We start from the raw sequence: 23,118 nt of genomic DNA, 5'->3' as shown, positions 1-23,118 counted from the left end.
TTGTAACTTTTCTTGCTAAGTAACTTTCAATATAATTTACTTGCTCATATAAATTAAAATATTTCCAGTTATACATGAAAATTAGTAAATCACATACAATACATACTAGAAGTATAATCAATATTTTATAAAATCATTCAAAAGTATTATTTTTCCAGAAAAAATTAATTTCTTAAAAGTATTTTTACTGAACTTATGCCTTTGCTTGATACGAGAAAATGATTTCTAATTCAACCAGCTATGAGATATACATTCAGACATCACTGACGTTTTTTATTTTCAGCACTTTATAGAATTAATGATGGGCCAAATAACTTACAAAATAATAAAACATATACTATTTTTATTTAATTCTCAAAGCCCAAGTCAGACACAAAAGCAAGAGAATCAATTAAAAAAACATCCACCAGTCAGCCAATGACAACCAAGACACGACATGACTTTGGGACATCCTGCCACATGACTTTGCCACCTCTTACCACATGACTTTGGGATCAAGTGTTGAATCAAAAGTCCTCTAGTCACAACCATCTATGCACTATAGTTTTTAGCACTGATATTGCATATTTCCTGTTTATCTTCCACAAGCTAAACACCAATGCTTCCCAAGTCATACCCAAGAACACCCAACAAGAGAAATTAAATACTAAAAAATATGACTTTATTGGGTTGAACTAACTGAGCTCTGAAGGGCCACAGACCATCGTAATTAAGATTTTTTCCCCCACCCTTTCACTTCTTGGAGGGTGATATTGCCCTCATAGGGAATGCACAGTCTACCCTGATTTGCTTAGTTAGGATACCACTGCCACTTGTAAAATTTCCAAGTAAGGAATTATTATTCCTCTTACACCTGGATATTTGAACACTAATTGGACACTGAGGACTAGATTTGCTGGCATCATAAAACATTTCACTTACCTAAAACCAAACAAATCCATAAAATTCAAAAACCTAAATAAGAATGAATTAATATGCAAAGAGCCATTTGGCAATAGTCAAATTATCAATTACTTCATTATAAAATCTTTTAAATAATTATCATATTTTATTTCTGATAAAGTCCTATACTGTTTTAATTTTCTCTTCTATTAAGTACTATATTCAACTTTTCATCAGAGTATATTTTTCAATAATTTAGGACCTTACCAAAATTTTTATTATATGCAACACTTACTTATAGTTGTTATTGCAGATAAGTTATAAGTAGGTCATGTGGCTATATCCATAGCTTGTAAGAATAATGAATATCTAAAACTCACTGTACTTGCTAACATTACATTAAGAACTTTGCCCTCATTTAAACTGACAGCACAGGGTACAGTCCTTCATTATACTACATACTTGCCTCAAATGGCCTCCTGGAACCACTTAAAACACCCAAACTATAAAACACGTTATAAAAAAAAAGCCTTCCAAAATATCGGCAAAACACAACATAAAATTCAACCTTGAAGTGAGTACCTGGTGCAGAGTAAGATTCTTTTTTTCCCTCAATATGCTTTACTTTCATACTAAACGTGAAAAAAAGAAAGCTTACCTAACACATCTTTGATGCATATGGTGAGGACCCCGATGATGTTTGTGATAAGAGGTTTCAGAAGCTCTTCCTGAATCACAAGGTCAGGATCTACCAGTAAACATGACTGCAGAAGCCTGGACAAAGACGACAGGTATTCTAGGAGAGAGGACACCTATTTGAAAAAAGAGATAAAGTAAAACAAAACATATCATATGAAAAGCCTAGCTCAGTGATATTTCTGTCTTCTATGCATTGTAAGTCACTTTCTTTGTACCATAAGTTACATAAAAAACTAACAAAATATTAATCGTAATTTTTAAAGATCTAAAATGAATATATAGCAGACAGCATGATTTTCTCATATTATAAACATACCATTAATGATCACATTAACACTGTCAAGTATGATAATACCAAACAAGGCAGTATTTTCAAAGCCAAATTTCAAACTCCTTTTAAAGAAAGAGAGCCTTTATAGTTTTTAAGTAGCTAAACTGTGGAATCAATATTCTGGAAGAAGTAGGAAGGGGCATTCCAAAGTCATAAAGCCTACGACTGCATAAAGAAAGAAAGATGACAAAACATTCTTCAACACATCTCCTATCATGTAAAATGCAAGTTTGTGACATTTAATTTCCTTATTGTTATGGAGTCTTTTTTGATGCCTTTGTACTGAACACTTGATTGCAGTTATAATAAGTCTGACATCTAATGTATGAAGTGTTACCATAAACAGATAAGCCATGGAAAGTGAGAGCAAACGAGAAACATCAGAGAGGGAACCACGGAATCACTGAAGCCTCTTACAAGCCCACACACTGGGCCCGCTTCCTCAGCGCCTCGGCTCTCAGCTCAGATCTCACCCTTGTGAGGCGTCCTCTGACCACCCTACCAAGCACAGAACCCTCTCCCCTGCCGCACACCTTTTCCTCACACTCATTTTTCCCATACCATTTGTGTGTGGGGGGTGGGGGTGGGGGTGGGGGTTGTTTTCTTCTGTTTTAGAGAGAGAGAGAGAGAGAATGCTCGAGAGAGAGAACATGCAAGCAAGCAAGGGGTAGAGGGGAGGGAGGGAGGGGGAGAGAGGGAGAGAGACAGAGAGACAGAGAGACAGAGAGGCAGAGAGAGAGAATATGAATCCCAAGCAGGCTCCACACTCAGAGCAGAGCCAGATGCAGGGCTCAATCCCATGACTCTGGAATCATGACCTGAGCTGAAATCAAGAGTCAGACGCTCAACCGGCTGAGCCACCCAGGTGCCACCCCTGCCCCATACCATTTGTCACCAGCTGATAAAATAGTTCACATTTTATTTACTGCTTACTGTCTTCTGCACCAAGGACAGAATTCATATGGGCAGGCGTGTGTGTTTTCTTTGTTCACACATCTGTCACTGGCACCTAGAACGCAATCTGGCAGAGAAGAGGTTCCAGAACTTTTCTGGAACGAATGAGGAATCTTGTGTGAGGACAAACAGCTAAGAAGCATTTGGCCTACACAAGTACCGAACGAGCACCTTCCATGGGACAGGCACTGTGCTCAGCACTGGGTACACAACTGATGCCTAAGAACAGTCATAGCCCTGCCTTCATGGAGCTCACTGCAGCCTCTGGCCTCACGACCCCCTACAGATTCGCTCTGGCCACTCTGGCCTCCTTGCTATTTGCTGGATAGAACAAACCAACCCCGATCTCAGGGATCTGGCAGTGTCCTCACTTACCCCAGGTTACATGTCACTGTCTGAAAGGCCCTCCCTGACCACTCTAAGTGGAAAAGCCCTACCCTCCCAGCTCTGAAAGCATTTCCTGGCGCCTTTGTTAGCTGTTCTTCTCAGATGTGTATATGGATTTGCTCATGATCTGCTCTCCCAACTTGAGAGGAAGAATCTTTATTTTATTCGCACAGGCAAGACCCTGGTACGTGGTAGACCCTCAATAAAGATTTGTCAGCTGGACAGTGAACTGGAGGAGGGAGCCTTATGCAAAGGCTCAGACTGCATTGGGACAAGTATTTTGAAGATGATGTGTTACCCAGCCTTATAAGAGGGGGGGCCTGCCGTGGTCAGAAACCCCAAAGACAGCACCGCAAAGCAAATCTTGTAGCCCTTCTTAAACTCTGAGTTAGGGTAACATTTCTACTAGCAACAACTACACAAGGAGTTCTTAAGCATACTTTACATACAGACTCTAGCTACAATCAAGAACTTAAAAATAGTAAATATCTGTAAAAAAACAAAAATAAACTTATTTTTATTAGGTTGGGTTTTGAAAATACATGGAATTTAGTCACTATCTATTTTAACAACTTCAGTTTAGGTGCAAATGATAGACATGGCCTAAAATCACAGAATGGGAAGGTGGTCTATATAATGTCTTCTTTTTTTAGTATGGTGCTCAAAGATATCCAGATCTGTGAATAAACATCTACAGCTGGTTAATAATGGAATTAGGAAGAGAATAGAGATCTTTAAACCTCACTTCCCTTTTCTGCCACCCAAAGAGGTCTCAGATTAAAATGTTAAGTAACCTATTTCAAATAACCTCATTACACCATGTCTATCCTCAAAGATCTTCATCCTTCTCCTACGGTTAGTATATCCTTAGCAGAATTTATGTTTCTGGCACTTAAAACAAACGCACAAACAGACATGAGGTGACAAGGAGACGTGAGACACTTACCTGAGCCTGCGTGTGCTCAGCAGGAGGGGACAAAGGCAGTGGCGCCTTGAGATCCTGGACACAGCTCTCTAGGAGGGTGGCATCTGCGATGCTGCAAAGAGCAGAAAAGATGAGTAGTGTGCTGCTTACTAAAAATTAGTAAATCAGTATTTGAAGTTTGAATGTAACCTTGAACAGAATTCAAGAGAAAGGATCTTTACAGAAAACAATGGCTGTCAGAGGGAAGGTAGGTGGGGGGTGAGGCAAAATGGGTGACAGGGACAGGGAGGCACAGGCCTGCAGCCATGGAACGAGAAAGTTACGGGAATAAGAGGCACAGCATAGGGAACACGGGGAATGATACTGTGACAGTGATGGAACAGGACAGATGGTAGCTATGCCCGTGCTGAACACAGCATAATGCATAAACTTGTTAAGTAATTAAGACGTACACCTGAAATGAAAGTAACATTGTGTGTCTACTCAAATAAAAAGAAAAGTAAAAACAAAGAGAACAGATTTTCATAAAGACAATAAATGTATATAAAAAGGTATCCCATAATTATTTTAGAACACAGGAGAAGATCCTATCTAATAAACATGGGAAACACAATTCTGAAGAAAAAAAAATCTAATGAAAAGCAGAATAAAATACAAAGAAGCCCTTCTAAAAGGGAAGCAAACAAGAGAAAAAACTTGGTGGTTAGTTTCCTGTTTAAAACAGGAAAAATACTTGCTAGGAAATAAGTTTTGATTTACAAAGTAAAAAACAAAATAATGCAAAAAAAAAAAAAAAACAGGAAAAAGTTTCTAAGTCCTGAATAAAGAAAAGGTATAAAATATGATTAAGCCTTTGCCATAAAAGATTCTTTAATAACTCTGTGGCCTCAATTTCACAACAGACTCTTCTTGAGAAGCAAGAGTATTCCTAAAGTTCCATTTTGATCATTCTTGAGGCAGAAAAACATCTAAGAAGAAAGTCAATCAACAGGCAGGTTCCTTTTCCAAGTCTAGCAGGTTATCACGGTGGAAAGATGATGAGTAACTGTGAACAAACTCACACCTCACGGATTATCTGAGTGGTAAACGAGTAATGGCAAGTGAAGTGAAACAAGGATACTTCTTTCTTTTTGGAGTTTTCTTAATATCCCAAAATGAAAGAGAAAGTACTGCAATTTGGCAAAGAGGAGGACGATATCTCAGACAGTGAAAGTTCTCAAGAAGAGCAATGCAAATGACTACGGGGTCAACAGGAGGTAATAATAATCCACTGGCTATAATAATCCAGATGGGAAGAAAGCAAAGGAACAGTTACTATAAAGAGAGTATCCTAACAGGAGTGCTGATGCATAGGGGTACTTGTACCCCAATGTTTATAGCAGCACTCTCAACAATAGCCAAATTATGGAAAGAGCCTAAATGTCCATCAACTGATGAATGGATAAAGAAACTGTGGTTTATATATACAATAGAGTACTACGTGGCAATGAGAAAGAATGAAATATGGCCCTTTGTAGCAACGTGGATGGAACTGGAGAGTGTTATGCTAAGTGAAATAAGTCACAGAGAAAGATACCATATGTTTTCACTCTTACGTGGGTCCTGAGAAACTTAACAGAAGACCATGGGGGAGGGGAAGGAAAAAGAGGTTAGAGTGGGAGAGAGCCAAAGCATAAGAGACTCTTAAAAACTGAGAACAAACTGAGGGTTGATGGGGGGTGGGAGGGAGGGGAGGGTGGGTGATGGGCACTGAGGAGGGCACCTGTTGAGATGAGCCCTGGGTGTTGTATGGAAACCAACTTGACAATAAATTTCGTATTAAAAAAAAGAGAGAGGGGGAAAAAAAAAGAGTATCCTAGACGTCATCACTTGATCCTCACGCTAACCCCAATAACCAGATGTTATTAATGAGATTAATAGTAACTTCCCCCAGACTGCAACACTAGGGAGGGAATGCCCTGTGAGAAGACCCTAAGTGGGACTGATTCAGTATCTACAGCCTTTCTCACTATACATATAACCAACATGATAATGCAAAGGTCCAGCCAGAAGCTCATTCACATTAGCTAAATGAAAGAACGAAATCATGATCTTCCAAATTTTATCAGAGTGTTATGTAATAAAGAGTTTAATCCCCAATAATGAAAAAACTCCAAATGAATTTAAACAACGATTTTCAACCCATGGCCCTTATTCTGACATAGCCCTACAGAGGTGAATCCCCAAAGCCCTTCACTTCCATTTAGAATGACCAAGGGACTGCACCACAGTTCTTGAGTATGGTGCAAGACAAATAAGGTTCAGAACCTCTGAATTACAAAACAAAATCAGGACGGTGGGAGTAACAGTCAGTGTAACAAACCCGTACGAGTACTTTAACAGATCTAAATTGAAACTGTCAGGACAATTCTGCAAAAGCAAAACCCCGCAGTCTAGTGAGCCAAAAAGAAGATAGAGATACATTCCCGGCACGCAAGAAGTCTTGCACCAACTCGTTTCTGCTGCCCGGCCTCTCTTACCTACAGAGAAGCTCCACGAGACGGGCCTGCCGAAAAGCGTGTGCAGTGTCTCCCGGCGCAGTCGCCAGGAGGCCGTCCAGGAGGCTGCACACCGCCGCGAGGAGAGGCGGCGTCACCACACGCTGCCTGGGCAGTGCGGCAGGAAGGGACGCGTCGCGAGGAAGCCGTGCCGACGCGGTTTCATGCTGACCGATTACTGGGAATAAGCATAAAAATTAGCACAGTTTTGTTTCCTTTGTGTTCATGTACAACATTCGCAAGTTCTGACCATCGGAGGAAAGCCCCTGAGAGGGCCAAAGAGAGACGACTGGGGAGCTCCCCAGGGCCCGGCTCATCACAAACCTGAGGTCAAGGAAGCAGATATCCAACTTCTCCACTGTGTGTGTGTGTGTGTGTGTGTGTGTGTGTGTGTGTACGTCTGCCTTGGATGACAGTGTAAGAGCCAAGAAGAGATGGGCAGAGCATGGTTTTGTGCCCTCGTGCCCTCAAGCACTCAGACATTGAGGAACAAATAGATGGCCCCCGACCCTTTTTCTAAGACTCTAGGGGCCAGAAGTGCTTCAGAATTCAAAATATTTTAGATTTCAGGAAAATCATAAGATGCATGTACCTACCATACATTAACTAACCTCCAATGAGAATTTGGGCAATACCACATAATGAAGTAACTATTTCTCTAGTGTAACACTTGTACAATCACAGTAAGCTGGATGAAGAAAGGAACAAATACAACCTCAAACCAGTACTGGTCAGGTTTTGCAGCAACTGTATTTAGGTATGGGCAAGTTTTATACCAAGTAACTTTTGAGAACACTTAAGTTTTCAGAGATTCTGGATTTTAGAACTGAGGATATGAGATTGTGGACCTTTCCCAGAAAACTCAGCAAGGGATTGTTACCAAGAAAGCTTTGTTTGTTAACCTACATCAAGATTTCCCTCATAACCCTCACTTCTTATTTCTTTTTTAAAGGAACACTTTATTTTTAATAAATTCAGATTTATAGAAGGTACAGAGTACAAAGAATTCCCATATACCTTCACCCAGATCCCTACGTATTACTATTTTACCACATTTTATCTACCTACATACCTCTCTTATTATGAACTGTTTGTAAGCTGCAGATGCCCTGCCCTCTCAGCCCTAAATTCATTTCCTAAACAGAGACTTTTGTCTTTTATAATCACAGTACAGTTAACCAGGAAATTAACACTGATGCAGTAATATTCTCTAGTCTATAGACCTTCTCCAAGTTTGCATATTGTTTCACTAATGTCCTTTATAGCTCGAGAGTTCTTGTTTGGATCCAAGTCAGGACCACACTTGGCATTTAGCTGTCATGTCTCTTCGGGTTCTAAACTGGAAGATCTCCTCAGACGTGCTCTTTCAGGGCTCAGACATTCTGCAAAGAGCACAGGCCGGTTACTTTGTAGAAGGTCTGATGTTTGATGGTTCCTCGTGGTTAGATCTTCGGTGTATCCTACCAGGAAAACATGATTTCTATCTGTGCCATTATTGGTGGTGTTAACTTTAACCATTTGATCAAACGCTGTCTACCAGGTTTCTCCACTGTAAAGTTTCATTTTCCTGTGTAATTAACTAATTCCTTTGGGGTGGAATTAGGAATATAGAACTTTGGGACAATGGAGCATCAAGAAAGATTTGATACTTTAAACGAAATAAAATCGGGAAAATTAGATGCAGGTAATCCCACAGAAACCGTTCCAGTGGTTTTAAGGGAAAAATGTAAATATTCACAAGATATGTGTTACATGTTTGCAGCATTTTTAGGTTAAGTTTAGTTTATAGAAGAATACCAATAAAAGGGGAGGGCAGGGCAGTTCAGAAATTCAACCTCATCCAATATATTTGAATACAATTTTTCTACTTTATCTAGAGAAAATTATCCTACTTACTTATATTAATAGTGCTCAAATACACTAACATTTTTAACGGTTCCTTTCACCTTTGTACATCAAATGTAGGCTTACTGATCATAAGAGACTGTTTTTTTTTAATATAAGATATATATGTATTTTTTTTTTTTTACAAACGTTTAGAAACTCAATTTAAAAATGAAAACTCACGTCTGAAGTGGCCCTAATATATATACATTTACAGAAAATTCTTTTCATCCTGTCCTAAATCATTTCGAGGCACATTCATTCCCTGGTTAATTAAGAAGCAGCAAAACAACAAATAAAAGGACTAACCAGCTTCACTGGCAAATCCTGCTACATATTCCAGCTGAGGGAACTAAAATCATATTAACACTAAAATAAATAAATAGATAAATAAGTAAATGTAAAAGAAAATCACATTTTACCTTAACGTTATTTTAAAGAGATGGAATTCAGGAAGACATCTAACAACAACAAAATAATTGCTCTAGTCTTATGGCTCACTGACAACATATATTCAATGCTTTGCAGCACTGTTCATTGGCATATTCAACAAAAAGGGTTAAAAAGTTTTTTTTGTCAAATATACATACTTAAGTGATTGGCTGAACCGGTAAAACTGTGCGTGAATATACATTCTAAACACAGTCTTTGAAAATAAAATAAATCCAAATCAAGAATAATGTGACAAAGAAGCAAAACAGAAAAACCCCACACAACTATACGTCCACGCCAAAACCTGTACATGAATGCTCACGGCAGAGTTACTCATAAGAGCCAAAAAGTAGAAAAATCCAAATGTTCATCAACTGATGAATGGGTAGGTAAATGCAAGTGGTATAACCATACCACGAGAGTACGTACCAGCACATAATACAATATGGGTTAACTCTCAAAGTTAACTTGCAAAGTTTGCAATCTAGTTGCAAAAAGCTAGTCACAAAAAAATACATAGTATATGATTCCATTTCTTGTAAGTTTATTTAGTTTTTGAGAGACAGAGAGAGACAGAGCATGAGCGGGGAGGGGCAGAGAGAGAGGGAGTCACAGAATCGGAAACAGGCTCCAGGCTCTGAGCTGTCAGCACAGAGCCCGACGCGGGGCCTGAACCAACAAAACGGCGAGATCATGACCTGAGCTGAAGTTGGACGCTCTACTGACTGAGCCACCCAGGTGCCCTGTATGATTCCATTTTTATGAAATTTCCCATAAGGAGGGAAAGTAGGTTAGTGACGCACTAGGCCTGGAAAAAAATCGAAAACAGATGAGGAGTGATTGACAATGGAAAGTTTTCTTTTTAGGGGATGAAAATGTCCTCAAATTGACTGTGGTGATGCTTGCACAGCTCTGTGCAAAAACCAATGAACTTTACACTTATTAAATGGGTGAGTGTATGATTATTTGAATTATTCTCAAATTTGATTTCATGCTCTGGGCTCTTAACAATTTAAACCATGTGGTTTGCTCCTTTTATTCTCAAGATCAAATGAGTACTTTCTACAATGAAACACTCTTTTATATTGTTAACGTAAATTACTAAAAAACAAAATGGGATGTTGTTTAGGAAGTTAGGGAACAGATATTATAATGAAAACTCTGAGTAAAGTCTTAATTAAGCAATTATTTCTCAAGTTTTCTAAAGCCTTTTCTCTGTGGATGCTTATACTTCAGGGTGTAAAGTACCTTCTTTTCAGGCAGCAGCACATTCCTTCCAGGTGAAGAATTTAATGCTACAATAAGGCCTGTATGTTCTCCGGAATAAATACAAGCTAAGTTGTAATCTCCCAAATATACAAAGTTTGAAGCATAATAGAGTTGGAAGCAGTCCCTAATACAAAGAAGAGAATTTATATATTGCCATTAATAAAAATAAATCCCAGGCTATTCATCAAGCATTTCTAATAAAGACTCAACATGTTTTGTGTGCTTTAAAATGGAAGCATACCCTCTGAAAATATTTATGACCAGATTCTCTCCACTTTCAAGTGGACTACTGGGGTAAATTGAAGTGTTTTCCCTAAAAGGGGGAGAAAGATGAAGTTAACTAACACTTATGAATTCCCAAATTCAAACATGAAATATCTATGCTTAACTAATAAGGAACCATAGGGCAATTAACTATTTATTTGATGACTAAATTCCATTTATTAGAGTATTTGTTTTGTTAACTTCTGATTTATTCAAACTCACGGACTGCGAGATCATGACCCAAGCCGAAGTCGGACACTCAACCGACTGAGGCACCCAGGCGCCCCTAATTTTGTTCTTACAGATATTTACTTTCAAAATATCTGGACCAACTTGTCATTTTTCTTTTTGAAAGTAGAATGTCTGGGCGCCTGGGTGGCTCAGTCGGTTGGGCGTCTGACTTCGGCTCAGGTCACGATCTCACGGTCCGTGAGTTCGAGCCCCGCGTCGGGCTGTGTGCTGACAGCTCGGAGCCTGGAGCCGGCTTCGGATTCTGTGTCTCCCTCTCCCTCTGGCCCTCCCCCACTCGTGCTCTGTCTCTCCCTCAAATATAAATAAACATGAAAAAAAAATGGAAAAAACAAAAAAACAAGAAAGAAAGTAGAATTCTTCCTAAAAGGGTACCTTGAGCCACAAACTGGTGGTGTGAGGCTTCAGGGAGAGGCGCGGTGGGGGGCCCAAATGGTGGAAATTCAGTGCTTCCGGATGAAGATGCCACCTACGGAGCAGCAAAGAAAATGATTTTATTCTTAACACTAATGTTGCCACATGGGAAGCGAAACAGAACCAATATGTACATACAAATCCTCAAACAAGAAGGTTTATGACAAAACTATACTAGTTAATATAACTGGAAAACATTTCATATTTTAAGAGGTGTCAGTTTTTTGAAGGGTACTTTCAACTTCTTTTAGGACCTGCTGGAATTTATGTAAAGCAGCAAGTCAAAGGAGCAGAGTTTTGATTTGAAGCCCATTTAGGATTTTAAGGTCTGGATAAGGCCTACTCCCTCTTATCATCCAAGTGTTAAAAGGCTAAACCATACTCCTTTCTTTAACTTTTGCATGATTCGTTGCGTCCTTGACATATTTTGTCCTACTTGATTCATAATAAGAGGGGTTTTTTATAAGCATCCAACGGCATACACAAATTTTAACAGTGCCTATGAAAAACTCAGCAGAAATACTAAACGATTCTTCTTTACCTTTTCCCATTTCACAAAAGAACTGTTTCAGGTCATATGTGGACACAGTGTTTCAGAACACAGTACTTTTTATTTTTTTAAGTTTATTTATTTTGAGAGAGAGAGAGAGAGAGAGAGAGAGAGAGCGCACATGAGCACATGTATGCAAGTAGGAGAGGAGCAAAGAAAGAGAGAGAGAGAGAGAATGAGAATACCAAGCAGGCTCTGTGCTGGCAGCCTGGAGCTCCACAGCCTGATGTGAGGCTTGAACCCATGAACCATGAGATCACGACCTGAGCCAAAATCAGGAGTTGGATGCTCAACCGACTGACTGAGCCACCCAGGTGCCCAGAATACAGTATTTTTTTAAAACATTAAACATAACACAAATTGTGTAGAAGGCAAACACAATTTCACCTACAGATCTACAGATGAGCAGACTGTGTGGCCTCCTAGAACTGAAAAAGCTCAAACTGATGTATCTGGCACCTTCTATGTGAAAAACATCTTAGCTGCAGAGGTCAGATCATTCCTTTTCTTACCATCAATTTACTCCACACACCTAGACAAGCTGCAGGTCAGTGCATGCATAGAGCAAGCATGTCAGTAATCAATGTCAACAGATCTCATGAATCAACCCTATCTCAAACTCAGATACCATACACCTCAGTACTCATACACTAACTGTGCATTTAACATGCAAAGTAGGATGCCTTAGACATGATATGATAGAGTCAAAGCAAAAACCAAGGTTGTTTTTTTCTTTAAGTTTATGTATTTTAAGAGAGCGAGTGGGGGAGGGGCAGAGAGAGAGGGAAAGAAAGAGAATCCCAAGTAGACTCCACAATGTCAGCACAGAGCCTGATGCAGGGCTTGAACCCACAAACCACGAGATCATGACCTGAGCTGAAATCAATAGTTAGACACTTAGCCAAATGAGCCACCCAGGAACCAACCCCCCCCCCCCAGGTTTTTGTTTTTAATACTAAAATAAAGCAGGGTTATTTATCTATTTATTTTTAACTTTATTTGTTATTGAGAGACAGAGAGAGACAGAGCCCAAGCAGGGGAGGGGCAGAGAGAAGGAGACACAGAATCCAAAGCAGGCTCCAGGCTCTGAGCTGTCAGCACAGAGCCTGACGTGGGGCTCGAACCCACAAACCGTGAGATCATGACCTGAACTGAAGTCAGACACTCAACCGACTGAGCCACCCAGGTGCCCCCAGGGTTGTTTTTTAATAAAAAATGTAGTAACAAAAATAAACCAAGGTTATATTTTATTTTCTGTTAGTAAAGAGAATATAAATTTGAAGAAAATGATTGATGGAACTTATATCCAGTTTTTAAAATCCCCCTTTCAACTTAAGACTTTAATCATCTCTCATCACTTCAAGTGTAACATTACAATAACAACAGAAAGCTGTGGCCAATAAATGTAAGCCCAGCATGTAAAGTCATCCAAAAAAGAAATCTGGACAAATTTCAGTCTAAATAAATCACTCCTAAATGATCATGTATTAAATACCTTATTTTATATAATATTAGGTCCAGATAATAGGAAACACCTAAAATTTATTTTTCTAAAAATGGTATTTACTACAACTGGCTCTAAGAAATGTGGAAAAAAACATCCTGTCAACAAACATCCAAATAACTTTTACAGTCTGTGAGGACAACAATCATAACTGAGATTGTATCACAAAGCACGCAGGAGCTAATAATATATGGCACCTACCACAAGCTCCTTTGTTTATATAATAAAATTGAAGAGAACAATGATGCTAGAATCCTTTACCTTTTCAATTAACATCCTTTCAAAGGACACTCAAGCAGCCCTCACCACTGACAAAGCCAGAGGTAGCATTCAGAGCAGGAAAAGAAGGTTTCTAAGGGGTCGTTAGAAGAAAGCAAAGTCATGGTTTGTGACCAAAGGTCAGACAGTAATAAAAGTTGTGATTTTTCCTTAATATAGTCCAAGGAAGTGACATACAAATTCAGAAAATATGATTTTAGAAAGCATCTGCCTAATAGTTATATTATAACCTACCCCGTATGGTTGAGAAAACACAAGGACTTCTTTATACAGTAATATATTGTGCTTTAAAATTTGATTATGGGTGATTTGTATTATCTACTAACATCTATATTTTTTGAATTTACTATATTAGCACATTATTATTTTAACAAGACAAAAAGGTATTAAACTGAATTGCTCTGGTTCTATACTCAAATCCTTGCTTGTTTGAAAATAATCTCTAATGGACATTTATTTGGTTATATGTAATAATATGTAAATATCTGACTTGTCATCTTGCAAGTAACTTGTGAATATCTGACTTGTTATCTTGCAAAATTCAAGTCTTAGCCTCTGGAAGGTGGAGGAGGTTCACATGAGCCTGTAGTGCTACAGGTGGAAAAGGCCTGATCTAGTCCAGGTCCTCATTTAGAGATAAGGACCGAGAGCAAGGGCCCGAGGTCACACTCTCATTAGGATTCTCAGTTGAGGACTACGTTTATGACATCACAAATACACTCAAGTCAGAAGAAGCCCTCAGACAAACCTCCAAAATGCTGACCAATCTTGTCTGCGAGGAGATGCTTCTTTCTCCCCACGCCGTTTCCATGGAGGAGGGGTTGGCTTACTTTCCCAGCAAACTGAGCAGGCTTAGCCACTCCTTCCCCCACAGCAGAGAACTCACGTTCTCATTTGGTCTCTACCTCTTAGGAGCCAGAAAGCCCACAGTGGGAGCCCAGGGCTGTCCTTACAATAGTAGGTCTGGTTAATTCTTCTGTCACTTGCTCTTTTCATTAAAAGGGCTTCAGAACAAAATCACAATCTAGACATTTTTTTCCTCTTTCTCGTCTCCCACACGACACATCCTGAGATTTTCAATTTACATTCCCTTGATAAGACAAATAAAACTGGGTTTCCTTGAAGTATATATACTTGGATCTTTATCACCTTGCTGGTATATAAGAGGCAATAAAAGCCTGTTAGGGCAGACAAATTGATGTTACTTAAAGCCACTGTCCTAAAACGGAATCAAATTTTGCTTATAAAAACCAAAAAAGATAATAGCCTTTTCTTCAATGTGTTTAGAAACAGATTTGAGAGCGAAAGAAGTTTTCTAAATCATGCCTCATTGTAAAATAGGCAGTTACAATTTTAAGAGTCCCTTTGAAGTAGCAGAAAATAGCAAAGTCATTTACCGTATCAAAGTAGAATTTGGGTTAAAAAAAAAAAAAGACAATTTGGGACGCCTGGGTCGCTCACTCAGTTGGGCGTCTGACTTTGGCTCAGGTCATGATCTCACGGTTTGTGAGTTCGAGCCCCGTGTCGGGCTCTGTGCTGACAGCTCGGAGCCTGGAGCCTGCTTCAGATTTTGCGTCTCTCCATCTCTCGGACCCTCCCCTGCTCATGCTCTGCGTCTCTCTGTCTCTCAATAATAAACATTAAAAAAAAAATTGTTTTTAATTTAAAAAGACAATTTCTGTCAATATAAACAAAATGCATCAATGTTCAAAACTGTTTTCTTTGTATTCTACCTTTCAGAAATGAAAGAGTTCACTAGATACTTCAAATATTTTTGAAAGCTAATTTAGCACTTGAATATTTTATTTGTCAAGTGATCTTCTAATACTTTCCATCTTCTTTCATCAAATGTAGTATTGGTGCCTAAATAAGTTATTTGATTTTTAAAAAATTAAAAGAGAACAAAGGAAGAAAGGATTTGTGAGATGAAAAAGAGAGGGTACAAATCTACTCACATTTTTCAAACATGGCAAAATATAAAGTATGAAACGTTTCCAAGGAACACTAGGGTTCCTGTGCTCACTTTCATAAATGATACCTTTCTCTTTATGCCCAAGAGCGGGAAAGCTTTGGCATGCTTCACAATTTGTAATCATTAATTCGAACCAAATTACAACCAGAAGTTTAAATCACTCTGACTACATAGATCCATGATTCAAATGGAGTGTGTACAACATAGAAAAAGAAAGCTCAGAAAAATCTCCCTGAAAGAACGAGCATAAGATGATATAAGCTTCTCTCCTGTCTATCTGTAAGATCACTCACATGCAGAGACTTAACCCCAGGGCACAGTCCCAGTCCCTACGCCCTACTGTATATAATTTAAGAGAACAAGTTGCCTAGAGCTTGTCTTAGTCCACTCTCCATTAGCTTTGTGACCCTACGCCAAATACTTAAATTCCCGAAGACCTTACTTCTTCACTTGGGAAACACTACCGCTCTCAAATGGTTTAACACCATTTGTAGCACTTCAGCAAACAGCACACTAGAGGGTGTTGATTCTGAGCTCTAAAGGCCAAAAGTTGACTCTCTACTTACATCAAACCTTATTATATAAAATAATCAGTTCTACCAAAATTAAGAAAATATATTTTAGCACAAATATAAAATAAGACCCAAACCTATTTTACTTACCTCAGTTACAGTTACCTGGTTAATAAAATTGCTGAAATCTATCTCAAAATGTTTTTGCCAATTTCTTTAAACACTTTCACTTGACATTAATGGCTATACCTCTATAGTAACTTAGTTTGGATAACTTCAGACGTATGATAGTGAATACAAAATACAGAAAAACATATAAAATAAACACTATTTGCTCTTTCTAATAATGTTTAAAAGAATAATTATTTATAAACTAGTACACACGAGGCACACATAATGGAATATTCTATTTTCACCAGCTATTGTATTCATGCTAATGTCACATACAAAATAATCATAGTAGGAAAAACTAATGTGGGGGGATTTGCTTTTTAACAACCAATACCTAAGTTTTGTTTAAAGAATCAATACTAAATTTTTATACCAAAAAAAAGTGTTCATTTTCATTATTCTACAGCCCAGTGGCCTGTATTACTAATACCTGAGGAACTAGAATCTCACTTATATTTTCTTTCTAACTAAAATATACGGGTTCTTAGACCCACAGGTGGTTGAAATTTATTTAAACAAAGTATATCATTCTCTTTCTCTCTACCATCATGCAAACTACAGTCTCCCCAGGTTTTTCCTGGGGTTACCATATGCCCACACTCTATTACTATTCCTACATCAAAACTATTTTTCTTCCTAAAAGCCTCTTGGATATATCCCTGCTTTAACTGTCCTTGGTCTACTCTTCATTCTATAAAAAAACCTGAAACTACATCACACAAATGCCAATACATGTTTCTCTAATGTCGACTGTAATGTTTCATGCATTTGACTCAGCTGAAATAGCTCTATAACTGTATCTCTACAGCTGTGATACCTTACCTCTTCAAATCCGAACACAGGTTTCAGCTCTCTTAGCTAACCCCTACCTGGTAATTAAACTTTGGTCTTTGCTCCACACTCCAAACAAACCATGCCTCTTCTGAATGTCTAATGCTTTCAGTACGACATATGTGCACGCAGTCTTCTCAGTATGCTTCATGTTCGCAACTACACTTTCAACCCCTGTAACTGGGTACCGAATCTTAAGACGTATCTGAGTATCTTTTCAGCTCCCCGCAAATGTGCGCATACATCTAAACAAGATTAATCCTTTAAAGCCCATTTCAATTGCCACTTCTTATACAGTATCACTTTATATTTCATCATTCCCTCTAGTGTAACCTCACTGCACCCTGACTACAACATCTATCATGGCACCTAGCACATGGCTTTGTCCTGAAGGAGTGTAACATCACGGCCAACAACTGAACTCTAGAGCCAAACACACTGCTGGACTCAAATAGTTCCCTATCAGTTACCAGCACTGGAGCCTTGAACAAGACACTTATTCACTGTACGCTTTAATCTTTCCTTTTGTAAAATAGCAATAGTAAGAATGACCTTCAATACTTTAAAATGGTTATCAAGGTCTCTAACGTGGCATTAACTGCACAGAACGGATAATGACCCAGCAACAGCACACAAAGCAAAAGACAGTGCTTTCCTTGGAAAGACAAAATGAAAACACTGACCAATAAACAAACTGCATCTCTTGCTGTATCTGGGAAATACACAGAATAATGATATGAATAACGAGATACACTTATTGGCAAGATTTAAATCCACTGAACTGATATACCTCACCATATTCTTATACTTAAGAAAGTATTAGTTGGTCTGGGTATGACAGCTCAGGTTTAAAGTAATACTGGAAAAATGAATAAACTCTTCAGATTTTTTTTCCTGTTGGAAGAAAGACATACAATATCTCTGGCATGGCAAGAAAAAGATGACAATTAGCAGAATTGGGGTAATGAGACTATTTCTGTGAGTAAAAGCCAATTTGGTGAGTAAAAGTCACCAACACCAAAGCTCTTCTACTTGGAATCCAAAAGAAGAAAAAAAGAGTTGACTGTAAAAATTCCAACAGATAACTGTCTTTTAAGAAACTATACAAAATAAATCTTACATAGAACTATAATGAGAATTCCTTAAAAAAAAAAAAAAGTTCATTGGTATTTTTTTCTAAAAGAATACGTAATGTCTGAACACAAGCAAGTTAAAGACTTTTATGTTAACAGAAGTGCTTCTATTTTAATAATGATTACAATAAATGTATTTCCAAAATTTTCTCAGAAAATCTAGTTTCCCGATCTATAAGATTTGTTATGATTAAAGTTTCTAGTATATATTATACAAATATATTTTTATTATTATATATTTTATTTACTATTATACATTATTATTATCTCATAAAATAGAAAAATGCAAAAGTACTTAAATCCTCTTGCATAGGATAAATACAACTTGGTATCTACAAAACAGCTAGGATGACTCAAAATTAATGAGAGCAATTACTATTTACTGAATACCTACTATAAGCAAAGAACTGAACAATGTACAAATTTCAGATAGCCCTTTTAATAAACACAGGAACCAAGGAGTCACTTTTAAGCACATACTAATGCTGCCGTTCTGGGAACTAAATAACTAATTAATACAGCTCCTTTTTGCATTTAATTATATTATTTCTCTTGTGGAGACGAAGACATACTATTTCTAGCATGGAAAGGAAAGCATGACATCTAGTGGACCTGGGGTGATTACTCCATTTTTCCAAATAAAGCTTCAGCTCAGCACTAACCACAAACTCTTCTGGGTCCAGGGAAAAGGATGACTCCTAAAACTGTCACAAAAAGTACCAGTGTTGGGAAACCATAGGAGGTGGATCTTAATTATGAGATGAACTTTATTACTGCCTGGTAATTATTTATTATTCTCATATTACTTTTGCTCCTGCAAGCAGGGAAGCCAAGGTCCTGTCTTCTTATTAGGGTTTATGATGCAGTAATTGTTCCAAAAACACTTTATGATTTCGTGTAATGTTTTCCACTTGACAGTAAATGATTTTGTACGCTTGTAAAACAAGTGAAACCTAGTCTCAGTCATATTTAGGAATACTTAGTGTGTCTCAAACTTTTTAGAACAAAGTAACTTATGAATGAAAAGAAGAAAGAAGGCAGTCAGGCACAAATTTCAGGTATTGCAGATAATCAAAACAAGCTTCTACCTGATGCAAGTATTTAGAAATGTGTTTAAAATCTCCAGTACCAGGGTGCCTGGGTGGCTTAGTCGGTTAAGTATCCAACTCTCGATTTGGGCTCAAGTCCTGATCTTGCAGTTCATGAGATCAAGCCCTGCATCAGGCTCTGCACTGACAGCACAGAACCTGTTTGGGATTCTCTCTCTCCCTCTCTCTGCCCCTGTCCCACTCGCACACACATGTGACCCTCGCCTCAAAATAAACATTTAAAGATAATAATAAAAAAATAAAATAAAATCTCCAGTACCAAACTGGAATCATTTGAATGGGTCCACTTTCTCCAAATTGCTTTGTCCTTAAGCAAAACTGCAGAGTAATCAAGTTTTATGATCATATAGGATCTATTATATTATTACCGATAAACACTTTTAAACTTTCATGCTTCCGGTTCTTCTAAATAAGGTACAAAAAAAGGTTGTAAATTCATCTAAAAGGACATTCAGTGCAGCTATATGAGTACATCAGTCCCTAACTCTGCACAGACAGCAGTTCAAATAAATCACAGCTATTTTAATCATGACCTTATATTCTGAATACAGTCTTATCCTGTCCATCCACTATATAAATTCAAACTTCCAGAGGTTCAAAATGAAGCACTAATGCATTCTTGTGGGGCCTGAGTGGCTCAGTCAGTTGAGCGTCTGACTCTTGATTTCAGCTCAGGCCATGATCTCACGGTTCGTGGGACTGAGCCCCACACTGGGCTCTGTACTGACGGCGTGGAGCCTGCTTGGGATTCTCTCCCTCTCCCTCACCCTCTCTCGCTGACCCTCTCCCCCCACTCACTCTCTCTCTTTAAAAATAAATAAACATTAAAAAAAATAGTTTGAAGCACTAATGCATTCTTTCAAAGTACCATTGTTTCCACGGTGGAGAGAGAACTTGGATCTTGATCTTGACTGGACAACCTAGATGGAGCCCTCCAAAACTTGAATGAATCATCTAAACCTGTGACAACAAGAAAACTGTCAACATGAATACATCTCTCCTCCTTACTGGAGCAATTAACAGAAAGAATACTTGTTGCAGGAAGCCAATCAAGAACCAAGAAAAAAAGTTTGCCTAATTTTTATTATGCTTAATTAATTTATATAAAAAACTTGTTTCACAAAAATTTTAATGACCATTAGTGGACTTTGCTTAGCTGAATCTAATACAATTTAGCAAGAGCAACAGCTCCCAAACTTTAATCTGCCTAAGGATCATAAAGAGCTACTATTAAAGCAATTTTCTATTGCCAGAGATTCCATTCCCGCAATTTGGGGTGGGAGCCCTAATTCTGCATTTGTAACAAGCTCAAAAAGACCTCAATGACAATGGTTCCAGGACTAAGCTTTGAGGAACAGTGATCCAGGGAAATACAAACAATAAAATGTATCACTTTCCTAATAGGGATATGTATTTAAAATGTTCAAAAACTTCATTAAATATCATTTTCCTCTTAATTCCTGAACTGAGCAGAAAAGCCAACTAGAAATTCAGACTTAAGTATTTGGGGGTAAAGGAACTATTTCTGAAATTCACTCTTAAATGGTTCAGAAAATATATATGTATGCATGTATATAAGTATATAAATAAATGAATTTTATTTATGTACATATACACATATACATACGCTTGGCGTAGGGGAACAAATATAGTAAAATGTTAACATTTGGGAATGCTTGTACTATTCTTGCACCTTGTCTGAAAATGTGAAATTATGTCAAGATTTTTAACAATTACTGTTAAAAATTCATTTTAAAATAAATACAACTTATTTTTAAAAATCATTAAATTATTTACTATTATGAGACAAAATTATTTATATGTGCTAAGATCTTAGGAAATCCAAAAGAATCTAAAAATAGAAATAAAAAGGTTTCAATAAGATATTTTGATAAATGAGTACCAAACCAAAAACAAATAGCTTTTTGATGTATTAGCAAAACATGTAAGAAAATTTAGTATGAAAAGGTCTCATACTTGATTGCCTAGGAAGAACCACCTTCCAAAAAGTTTAAAACATCTAACAGAGAAAAAAAAACCATAAAACTTAACTGAAGGGCATGAAGTAACTTATAAAACATTAATAATAAGATACCAAAAATGGTTTCCATGAAGAATTTATAACATAGGAAAATGCTTAGGCAATGTCTAGTGAAAGGAGGAAACACAGAAATGTACATAAGATATGAACACAATCATGTAAAATAAACAAAAGCTAGAGAGAGAGAAGACTGGAAGAAAATACACCCTAACATTAACAAATGTAATCTCTGCACAGTGGGACCAGAGGTCAACGTGTACTTTTCATTGTTTTTTAAATATTTTCAGTATTATTTTTCAAATATCAAACACATAGATTTTCAACAGTTTTTAAAAAGTTAGCTTTTGTAAAAATAAAAATATAATGTACTTACCATTTAAATCACTGCCTTCTGAAGTTCCACCAAGAGCAGAAAATTTCAAATCAAAAGTATACCGTCCCAGGTAACAATGTTTTACCATCTGATTCAAATGTTCATAAAAATGACAGTGATATAAAAGAGCCTGAAGGGCAGGTTTTCCTACAAGCGATATGCCAGAATCCTCATCGTGGACACAGGGGCCCTGTAGGAAAGGGAGAGAAAAGGAGACACTGATTTATAACATAATTTCTTCAGAAAGACCTGCTACACACCCCACATTCTCCTCAACGAATCATATGGGTCCTTACGCTTGCCTCTGTCCTTCTGCACTCAAAACAGCATGACCTAGGGCTAATTATTACATAGTACTCTTAAGTTTTTGCTGCCCAAAAATCCTTTCAAGGCAGAAGGCTGATCTATTCCACCTCCTGAGAGATAAACATTTAGTTTAAAACATTTCTCTGAAATGGTAGTTTTAATCAAGTAATTACATACTTGAGCCACAAATACAATAAAAACAGTATTTTTCAACCTACACAGTATAAAATAATTGTGCGAATATCTGAAATAATGTGTCCAATAATTATGTTCCAAATTATTTTTTGCACCTATCGATGTGCCAGATAAAAATGAAAAAGACTCATCGCTACCCATGATAAAACTTGCTTGCCATGTTACTTCTCATTGAATTTACCACACCAAGGGAAACACACAGGTACACACACACACTTTCCATCAGGAGTAGGCTGAGAAGAATGGGCCATTATACAATTTTAATCTCTCTGCACTTTTTTCCAAATAATTTTTTGCTCTACCACTCACTACTTTTCCTGGAATATCCAATGGCAAAAATCAAGCAGTCAGGATTCACTTCAAGTGTGCAAATAATCCTATCACTAGCTCATAAATATTTCCCGTTTTGGAAAATGATAATAAAGTTATGATTTTAAAAACAGACCGTAAGAGAAAGAAAAATAAAAGACAGAAAACAGAAATCTAAGTGCCACCAGGAAAGGTATGGTCAAAACATATTCAGTTTATCATTAACTGTGAAATTTGTGTTTGGGTCCCTTTTCTCATGCCTCCTCATCACCAAGGAAAAATGGATGTTAAAACTATCCAGGAAGATCAAATAATTCACAAGTTAAAGGTATAATTACACCAATAAGATCATTTCCATTAACCTTTCTTTTTCAGGATATTATCATTATAATCAAACCTCTTCATTATTAATACCTTTTATAGTCATGAATTTGTTACTGTTGTATTCTAATAAACCTACCTAATACCGTGAGCTTATTCTTTATCAATAGAGCAATTTACATGTTTAATAAGAAATAAGACTACTTAGGAGAGCCCGGGTGGCTCAGTCCATTAAACGTTCAACTCTTGGCTCAGGTCATGATCTCATCGTTGTGAGATCTAGCC

At 37.5% G+C, this 23,118-nt stretch overlaps 1 protein-coding gene across 5 annotated transcripts in view; it reads right to left on the bottom strand.

Moving 5' to 3' along the window:
- RTTN (rotatin) overlaps positions 1–23,118 on the bottom strand; it is a 162,618-nt gene that overhangs the window by 35,633 nt on the left and 103,867 nt on the right. For all 5 annotated transcript variants that reach the window (XM_058691835.1, XM_058691836.1, XM_058691837.1 and 2 more), the window contains 6 exons: positions 21,703–21,892; positions 20,157–20,248; positions 11,189–11,282; positions 6,698–6,893; positions 4,200–4,290; positions 1,541–1,694 (listed from right to left, as the gene is read on the bottom strand). In XM_058691835.1, the coding sequence (XP_058547818.1) occupies positions 1,541–1,694; positions 4,200–4,290; positions 6,698–6,893; positions 11,189–11,282; positions 20,157–20,248; positions 21,703–21,892 (817 nt within the window). The remainder of the gene's footprint in view (positions 1–1,540; positions 1,695–4,199; positions 4,291–6,697; positions 6,894–11,188; positions 11,283–20,156; positions 20,249–21,702; positions 21,893–23,118) is intronic.

Source organism: Neofelis nebulosa, chromosome 11, assembly GCF_028018385.1.
Source record: "Neofelis nebulosa isolate mNeoNeb1 chromosome 11, mNeoNeb1.pri, whole genome shotgun sequence".
In the NCBI taxonomy this organism is placed as follows: Eukaryota; Metazoa; Chordata; class Mammalia; order Carnivora; family Felidae; genus Neofelis; species Neofelis nebulosa.
This window is presented reverse-complemented; position numbering and strand designations above follow the sequence as displayed.